General features: G+C 38.3%; 1 protein-coding gene across 1 annotated transcript in view; it reads right to left on the reverse strand.

Moving 5' to 3' along the window:
• Positions 1-3292: 3292 nt before the first annotated feature.
• Positions 3293-10000, reverse strand: part of LOC138038986 (cytosolic iron-sulfur assembly component 2A-like) — an 8372-nt gene continuing 1664 nt past the window's right edge. Inside the window, exons 2-6 of the mRNA XM_068885107.1 lie at positions 7371-7390; positions 6950-7094; positions 6024-6073; positions 5900-5945; positions 3293-4559 (exon numbers count right to left, since the gene is read on the reverse strand). Coding sequence (XP_068741208.1) covers positions 4462-4559; positions 5900-5945; positions 6024-6073; positions 6950-7094; positions 7371-7390 — 359 coding nt within the window. The 3' untranslated portion in view covers positions 3293-4461. The remainder of the gene's footprint in view (positions 4560-5899; positions 5946-6023; positions 6074-6949; positions 7095-7370; positions 7391-10000) is intronic.

Raw genomic sequence — 10000 nt, forward strand, 5'->3', positions numbered from 1 at the left:
GTCGTGAAGCTGAACAAGATTTTCACAAATCCAGGTCATTGAATTTCCGATTGCGACAGAAATTCTTGTCATCTAATCTCCGACAACAATAAATTATTAGCTTTTCAGTCAAATCCACTGACACTACTAACAAGAAATAATAATAATTTGATTACCGAGTCCAATAATGATCTAAGTCCAATATTTGCTACATGAAAACAACATAAATTTTGAAACGAGAATATAAAAAGTTACCATCAGCAAAAAACATTTTGCGAGATTTTTTGCTATGTTCAATTTTTTCTATTGTACTTTTGGCTGCACAAGTAAATCACAAAATCAAAAGTAAAATCAATTTCAGCGGCCGCCATGATCAATCTGTGTCAAAATGATAGCAAGACACCAAGTTTTTGTTTTTGTTAGTTTGTTTTTTTTTTCTTTCAAATGTTTGAAAGTTTGACAAGAAATTTGCAAATTCAACAGAAAGATCACAATTGCCTAAACTCTTGAGGTTGACCATTTCGTCTGCAAAGTCAAAAGATCACTTTCCTAGACGAGGTTATTTATCACCTGTTAATTCCATCGTTTTGGAAAAGCAGCTGCTTTATTCTTCATCAGCGTAACAAATTCTCGCCAATTGCCCTTAGATCGACAGTCGGTCAACAGCTGCACACAGCTTTCCTTTTAAGTATTGGGTTTCTTTCTACTGACAGTCGATCGATACTCAGTGAATTATCGGCAAAGTGTTGGCGAATTAAGACTTACTCATTTTGGTGACTACAGGACTGTGAGAGCAGCATTGCAACATGACTGATTATCATTTCAACAACTGACGACTACGGGGCTGTAGGACTGCAGGCGCAGCATTACAACACGACTGCAGCACTGCAGGAGCAGTTTTTTGCAGATACGGCGGCCATTTTGATTTCTATGGTTTCGTATAGTTATTATGGGATGCCCAGGGGGCAAATTAATGGGACCTGTCTCGCTCGTCTCGCTCTATTCCCTCTTCGGCCAGTTTCGCGCCAAGATTCAAAATGGTGGATGTCGCTGGAGGATGTCGCTGGAGATTTATACAGAGAGGTACTGCTAAAAAAAAGGTCAAATGGAACGGATATTTTCGGTCGGACAGATCGGTCAAAGAGGACCACATCTGAAGGTGGACCACTTTGGCCGGTGAATTTCCACTCGAACCGAACCGATCTATTAAGTTTTGGACTGAGATTTGACTGAATGCATGGATCGCGCCCGTACAAGCCGTACAGACCCAGAACGATCATAGACTGCAAAACAGTCGTATTTTTTGCGAACGCGGTAAATATTCAAGCAAGGTCTGCAGCTTCACACGTCTTGACACGCAAGGATCACGCTTACGGCGCTTCGCGCCTTCCGAAAAATGGAAGAAAACGACTGTTTTGCAGTCTAGAACGATCAGTACCACGGGTGTCATTTACAGCGTTTAGTCACGCGCAGTCAAATTTGTCATGGAAACATTGATTGACGTCCACCAAAGAAGCTCATGACCTTGAAGCGTTTAACTTTGGTTCACAGATGGGTTTTTTTGAGTTAAAAAATTTCCTTATTTGGATGCAGAGCTCTCAAGTCTCACGCATTGAGCGTGAGTCTCACGCATTTCGATGCAATCTCACGCTCTCACGACCATTTCTCACGCATTGGCACTTTTCTCAAAGGTAACTCTACCTTTTAAGCTTTCAGAAGTACTCATGAATTCCGAATTCGGCATTCTTTCACTGGCGCTGAACTTCGGCCGATGTTCAATCTGTTCGTGTGCGACCAATTTTCTTGTTTCTTCAGGACTTTCACCTGTTAATTATGAATTATTATAGCCGATATGTTAGCTCGGGCTAAAGCAGCATGAAAGAAACAAAATGGCGGACTCGACAGTGCATTTCCAGCGATCTGAAAAGTGCAAATTTCAAAACATTTCCGGGGGAGCATGCCCCTGGACCTCCCTAGAATTGTTTGGCCCCTCCGGCACAAGAAACACAAGGCACTTGCGCCTTTGGCGCAATCTCCAACAAGCGTCTCACGCTTTGGAAATTTGAGAGCTCCGTGGATGTAACGTACGTAGCTCGTGCATTTTCCTGCGCGTGCAGCTTCGATCTCATTTTTGTCCATATTTGGGCATAAAATTGGTGTTCAAGAAATCCCCAGCTTTGTTCCAAGGAAACGAGTTGCAAGTTACACGCTTCAAGGTCATATGCTTCTGCTTTCGAAGAATGAAAAAAAGGCGCGCCATATCTAGGGTCGCGTATGACTGGTAACCGCTGTAAAGATAAAAGCCAAAGCTGTGCAGTGCAGGACTTAGGACTTCAGTTTAATCAATGACAGGGGCACCCAACGAAATTTATTTCCACAATGCCCTCAGTAATAGGCACAAAACTTACAAGAAAACGCTAATAAAACATTTTTTTGAGGTTTTCAATTTTGCTGGAAAAAAGGTGTTCCGCACTCACAAAATGATTATGAGCAAAATTCCAGCTCCCAGCTAGTGAGGGAAACTCCCAGCCAGCCGACCTTGTGTCACTGTTTCCCACGTAACAAAGAGCCTCATGAATCTAAACCGCTTGACAAACCGGTGAAAACAGGTTGTTTTTCCTCACTAAAAACAGAATAATAACGCAAGGCTGGTTGTACGCCTATATGAAGATATATATTTTTTGTTTTACAAAAGTTTCGTCACGCTCTATACTGTTATAACAAGCGATCATGGGACTCTTCATATTTTTTCTAAATTTGAAAAAAGGAGTAATTTGTTTTATATTAGTCGGTAATGAATTCCAAAGGTTAGTACCAGTGTAACAAAGAGAACGAATACCATATTGAGTAGTTTGGGTAGAAGGAACAAAGAGATCTTGCTTAAGCGACTGACTGGTAGCGTATGAATGAACAGAGGAGATTTGCTTCAAATACTCAGAAAAACAGAAAGTCGTTTTGTGAAACCACTGATAAACAAAGGAAAGGATTTCAAAGTGAATCATATCACAAAATTTTAACAAATCAAGAGATTTTGCAATTGGCTCTGAGTGTGATACCGGTTCTGAAAATGTCATAGTTCTAACTATTCGTTTTTTGAAAATAGTTACTGGCATTAAATTAACTTCGGATGCGAAGGAGACTATCATTAAATAGGTTGGATATGTTACACCCCATACATGAATACCATTACGTAAGAAAGGCATAGATTAGCGAATAATACGTAAGCATAGTAGGCATATTAATGTTAACATAGTATCTTCGTTTAGAAAGAATACCAACGGTTTTTGACAATTTAAGACAGAGATAATCAATATGATTCTTCCAAAGTTAGCTTTGAGTCAAAAGTAACACCAAGGTATTTTACAGTTGGAACTTGCTTAATCTTTGCTCCGTCAGTTATCAATTAAAAGACTAATGAGACAGTTTCAACTTTTTAGATTGAAAAAGAATATAATTAGTCTTCAAGGACCCTTTACGGTCGCTCAAACAAGTCTAAATTATCTCAAGAGGCCGTCTCAGTAGAAGGACTGCCTCTACAAATCTGACAGTAATGGAAAATCTCTGGAGCGGATTAAGAGCCACCTTAACTTCCAAGTGTGAAGGTAGCTCTGACTCCGCTCCTGGCATTTTTTCTATATTTTTGCGGTTTCCTACTAAGTTTCCACCAATAAAAAATAGTTGTTACCAAGTTCGTTTTTTTAAAAATAAGCATTTTAAGACAAAGGGTGCGCTGCTTTTCGGCTGCTTTCACGCGTCTATGGTGACCTATCGCGTTTACAAGAAGAATCACCTTGATGAGTGCTATAGGGTCAGTGCTTCTGGTAAGAATCCCATTGATATATAAGTTCGAGCTCCCTAAAATCAGAGCATGGCTTAAATTCCCAGAAGACGGTTTGTCTCATAATGAACGTTCTCTATAACGAATGCACGGCTACGTTAAAAAATAATGAGCTGTTAAAGTGTCATTTTTTCCCCTTTGGACTGGCTTTTAAACGGTGAAAGGGTGATTGCGTGTGTTTCCGCCTGCCAATGGTAACTGACCCTAATCGTCAACGTGAACAATTGATACTCTGTCATGTTTAACTAAAAGACTGAACATTTTCGGTCTCAGCTGGTGCGAGGAAATTAGTTCTTATCAAAGCTGGAATTGAATTTGGGGCCAGTTATTGGGTAGACAAAAATCCGCGTTGAACTCAACCCAGAGTGAAAATGAACAGTAAACGGAATACCTAACTTACATTCAAATGAGCACAAACAGTCAGTGCATTACATGTATATTGTCTTAGTTCATTTTACAATTTAATGACAAGTTCTTCACTCTAAGCCTACAAGCGTGCTTTCAGTTTATGGGTATCGTAAGAGAATCCCGAGGTATCATCCGTGAGCTTGCTCTACAGTAGAAGAAAAATGGGTGGCAATCCAACGGCATTTAGCATTCACTGTTAAAACTTTTACTATGATTATTTCGTTTGACGTCAAGAGTCAACTTGCATCTGAAATGCACTCCTCCACAATCTTCTTCAGACTTGGATTTTCCATAGCAGCTGCAATTCTCTCTTTGTCATTTATCTGTTTGTTAACTACAAGAAGAAAGAACATATTATCTGATTGGTCAGACGCTGACAATCTAAGACTTTGAGATCCTTAAATTCCCGGTAAGAGCCCATCCCATGGCAATTTGGGTTCATACACGTAAGACCAAGTTATTTTCAGACGGATTTTTCGCGAAACCAGGTCAACTTAAGTTATGCTTATATGTGGTGGTAAATAAATTATAAAAATCACCAAAAGTAACGTCCCTAATTTGACCTCTGTGGAGTATTCCATATAGCATATGCCGCAGTAGTGATTACACTCTACTCAGCTGCACACTATGCTTTCTTTAAGTAAGATGTTATCCAGATTAAGAAGTGATCATTAAGCCAATAAACTTTCAACCGCGATAACGAAAGCAGGTAATGGTTATTTTCTAATGCATTTTGAGAATCAAGAATCAACATGCCAATCACGCGGATATTGTCTACACCAAACAACGAATGAGTGTGGACAATGGGATGCGAGGCCCGTGTAATGCTCTAACAACGGAGCTATGAGGCTACACGATTGGGAGCAGGTCAATTTGTTGGGCTCATGTGTTTGCGTGAAAGTATTAATGAATGACTAGATAAGACCAAGGAACACTTCTATCTTTCGTCTAATAATATACCTTTCTTTCATTCATTAATCCTTTCACAGGAACAAATGAGACCAAAAATTGAGCTGCTCACCCCCCCTCCCCGGGCTGCTCCCAACTGTGTGGCTTCATAACTCAGTTTGTAGAGCATTGCACCGGCATCGCAGAGGTCATGGCTTCAAGTCCCGTTGTAGCCGCCCGGATTCTATGAGAGAAAATAGCTCAAATTGTTCAGATAAAAGTAAGGATCACTTTTATCTTTCAATAACCTTAGGTTTAGGGTTTGTGTAATTTTTATAGGTTGGGGGGGGGGGGGGTGAATTCAACAGCTGTTTATCTTTGCTTTAAGGAACACTAATTTGAGGTTTCTCGTCTGTATGCATATAAAGGAGTAACAATGAAACTGGAGAGAAGAGTAAGGGGACACTTCTTGACCCCTATTGAAATCAACATCATCTCAAAGATAGCATATTTGCAGATAAAATTGAATATTCAGATTTTTTTAACACACTGGTCTTAAAAAATTGGTAGATTTAGGCCCAAAATTCCTTTTACCATTTCTTTTGTCAAAAGAAAAGTCAAGGAAAGTTTCATAATTATGGATAACCTCTGAAATGGAGGCCTACAGTGTAATTAATTTTAAAGTCACAGAGTTTTTCAAACTTCTACTGCAGAGTCTTAGAACAAAATAATGTCTATTCCTGCTAGTTAACTTTAATGCCACCAGATTATTTTCTCTTTACTCACTTTCATCCTCAGTGGAGTGTGTTCCCTTTGTGAGGGAAATGTCAAGCTACAAAAACAATATGAAAACTAACATTATCTCCCAAAAGAGCTGATCATTAAACTGAAGCAAACTTGAAAGACATACCTTAAACTTATGTGGCAATGAACGCTCTAATTTCACCCTCAAGCATAATCCTGAGGAAAAAGGTATTGAACATATACACGTATCAACTATTAGAGAAATCTCTATACAGAGGCACTGGGTTGAGGTGTGGAAATTGGATTGTGTCAAACGACTTGTCCAAAGTAAATTGATCAATAATGGCACCTTAGAAAGCTTACTTTCCAACCTCCCTACAATCTACATGTAGCTTATTTACTTTATCAACTTCCTTGATACGACCACAAAAACTTTGTGCTACTGATCACTACATTTCTGATTTGATCCTTGCCAAAGAGGTTACAGCCAGGAACTTTGAAAAATAATCAACTGCAATTTTTTTTTAGTCACTTGGCAATGCTGGCGCAACCTCAAAAGGAAATGTTGCAAGCCTCAGTGGAGTCTCAAAAATAATATCAATGGGCAAGGAGACTCCACTGGCAGGGAGATGATGATGATCCCTGATGATCTGGAGACTTGTAATCTTGCTACAGTTGGTCTAAGAAATCCAAGTTGAAAAAATTAATTCACTCCTCTGACCCCTAGTTATATTAGACATACATTTCAGTCTTACAGTATGGCAGCACCACTTTCATATGAACCTCATCATATGACCGGGTTCCCACTTAAGTAGCCTACAGCTCACTAATAGAGCATCAAGATTAGAGATTGGAAACCTAACATCTAATTAGTCTTTTAAGACTAAGTAGATGGTAGATTTCATACCATAATATTAATATATTATTATCAAGAGTCAGGACATTTAAATGAACATATATTTTACAGAAAGATGATACAAGGGAATTATCGCGAAAAGTCTAGCCATGCACATGTACTTGTTTTATCATGCGTTCGGGAAATCTCCTGTTTTCTCATCCACTGAATGCCAAAATTAATGTCATATGCCTTACCTATAAGAGTTGCAAGAGAACAGTGAGGGACAGTAGGAGTAAATTCTATCTTAATGTTGTATTCATCATTTCCAGTTTTATCAATTTTAATAAATTCTTCCTCAAGAACATTGAGCTCCTCAAGTGTCTGTGGTAACTCTGGGTCCTAGAATGCAATAAATGGAAAAAAGCAATCAAAGTTTTTGCCAAAACAAAATAATGCAGCATCACCAAGTCAAAAGCTGTTCACTATTAAGCCAATGGGCATGATTCAAAGCAACAGAAAAAGAAATACAGATGCTTCTGGTCCTTTCAAAAACTACTACTGTATGTTATCATCAGACATGAACCCTCACATAAACTCTAAAAATAGCATTTCCTTAAGTTTCATGGGTGTTTAGAGAGATTTCTTTCAAAAGACAAAACACAGCAGCTTACTTACCCTAATATCTTTCACAAGATCTATGAAAAATAAATGAAAGATGTGTTATTTGTGAGCGAGTATCAACATAATCTGGATTTAAGGTGGCTCTAACCAGTTTCATGACTTTGATGAGACACTCTCTTTGAAAAGATTGGCACTACACACTGGTACCAAATAAAACACCAATAATTGCTGAGCCATATGCGGCCATTATTGTGACGTAATACATGTAGGTTACCTTGGCAATTGGAAAGCCTAGCAGGAACACCCTATATTATGGCTTTAGTTACTCATATCTCAAAAACAAACTCAGTGACCCCCATTTTTTATTGCTGGAAGGTGATTAAAAGGCCAATTCTGTGCTGCAGAATCAGGGCCACCTTTAAAAAATCACAGATTTAAGGTGGCTCTGAAATCGCTGTACAGAATTTTTTAAACTCTGCAGAAAGTTTGCAGAAATTAAGAGTAACAAAATGAGTAGTTGGAATTAAAAAATGATCAATTAAAATAACTAACATTTCTAACAACATTAATTAAATAAACAATCCTAAATCTTAAAATTTTGTAACAATTGGAACAGATTAATAAGCTACACATTACAAATGTAGATGTCATAAAGCATTCTTAAATTCATTCATTAACGATTGTCGGTGACCGCAATTCATCTGGTAAAGAGTTCCTCCACACATTGCCACCAGTAAAAGATGTAGGTTTTAAGGAAAAGTTTCTAGTTTTCTTACATTGGACAAGCTTGTTTGTGCCTCTTAAGTTCCTCACATTATTACGTAGGACAAACAAGTCACTCATATATGTGTAAATTATTCCAGTATAATATACCATTAACAGCTTTAACATTCGTATGGCAATGTCTTACATGCGACGATTAGACAAGGCCAGAAGTGATCTTCGTCATGAACGGGAACCTGGTTATTGTAAACACATTTTAAAGCTCTCACATTAAGCCTTTCAAGCTTCTGATTATCAGACTCACTACAGTTGCACAATTTCAATAACCCAAGATCTAACCGAAAAGAGTACTTTTAGCAGTCTGAAGCCCATGATAAATTCAGAGAAGGGCAGTAGTAGAAGAAACATGGTTGCCACAGCCACAGGATTTTAAATTCCCTGACGTTTCCCTGACATTTTCCTAACAAATGTAAAATTCCCCTGACCAACTCAATTTTTAAAAATCACAAATTAGTCCTGGTAATAGCCTCCAACCTCCCATCCGTCCCATGCCCTCTGTTTCATTCACCTTGACATTGACAGCTCAGACTCTTGATTACACAAAAAAATCGTTGAGTTGGCAATAAATCATATAGTACTATTAAAATTTCAAAGCTCAAAGACTTAAATTTTCCCTGACTCAGAGTGAGATTCCCTGACATTTCCTGACATGAAAAAATGGGGATGCCCAGGCTCCTTCCATTTTCGACCTCTGGTAATTTTTTACTGCCTTCTCCTAATAATTCCTGAGCATGTTGAAGGTATTTTGCACTAATTCAGAGAGGAAATAAATCATTTCTTCTTCTCCTCCTTCACATAGAAGGGATCCACATAAAGGAACATAATAACTTTTCAATATTGATCATAAAAATTTGTATTATTGATCAAGTTGACCAGTACTGATTTTGCAATAGAGAAGAAGGTACATCAGGGGACAAGTTGTTTCGTGAAAGGGATAGCTATGTAGAAGTGGGCAGGGACTATGAGCATCAGCTATGTGTAAGTCGACAGTTCAACAAATTAAGGACGTTCGCACCAATTGTTTCTGCGCATCCTTACTGCGCACGCAAATGCACACGCCACGTCATACACGAGCGCGCGCGCTAAGTAATAAAATGAGAAATGGTAGGGCAAAAGGCCATTGCTATAGCTTTGCCTGGATTTAACGGTCTTGGACGTTCGGTGACCCCAATTTTTCTTTCCAGAAACGGATTTTATTTACAATTATCTCCACGTTGTCCAAAAATGAACAAAAAATCAATGTGGGAAGTTAAAAAAATTTCAAGATTTCTGCTCACGGGACATCAAATCCTGCCATCTTGCGGCGGCAAGGCGCGTGAAACTGTGGTCTCTAAATGCGAACTTGATCTTTAAGGAACCTCACCAGTTGACTAAATTCACTTAATAAGTCCACTTAAACAATATTTGGCAGAGAAGATTTCACTTCAAACATTTAATTGCAATATATTTGGGTTTACAGACACTAGCCTTATTCGCTAACGAAGCCCGATTTTGTCACATTTTGGGTGTTTTTCCGGGCATGTTCTCTCCAAAACGAAGTCGGTGACCCCCCATTTTTTTTACATTTCTGACATAACTAACTCATCATCTTACAATGGTAAACGTTTCAGAAAAAAATCAATGTTGAAAAATTTTCGCGCGAACGTCCTTAAAGGACCATTATTCAAGGAATGATATATTCAGATGTATTCAGTAGTTCACAACATGAGCTCTCTATCAAAGCCAAATATTACATTTATTCCTGAAAATTATTGAGAAATTGAAATTCAATTTCAATAACGAGCTTACACAACTTAACTTTTAAGCTGAAATAATGGCCAAATTTATACTAGAGACGAATAACTCGTCTTTGATGGATATTTCATCTGCAATTCGTCTAGTATAGAGATCAATAAATCCAG

Source organism: Montipora capricornis, chromosome 2, assembly GCF_036669925.1.
Source record: "Montipora capricornis isolate CH-2021 chromosome 2, ASM3666992v2, whole genome shotgun sequence".
Lineage (NCBI taxonomy): Eukaryota > Metazoa > Cnidaria > Anthozoa > Scleractinia > Acroporidae > Montipora > Montipora capricornis.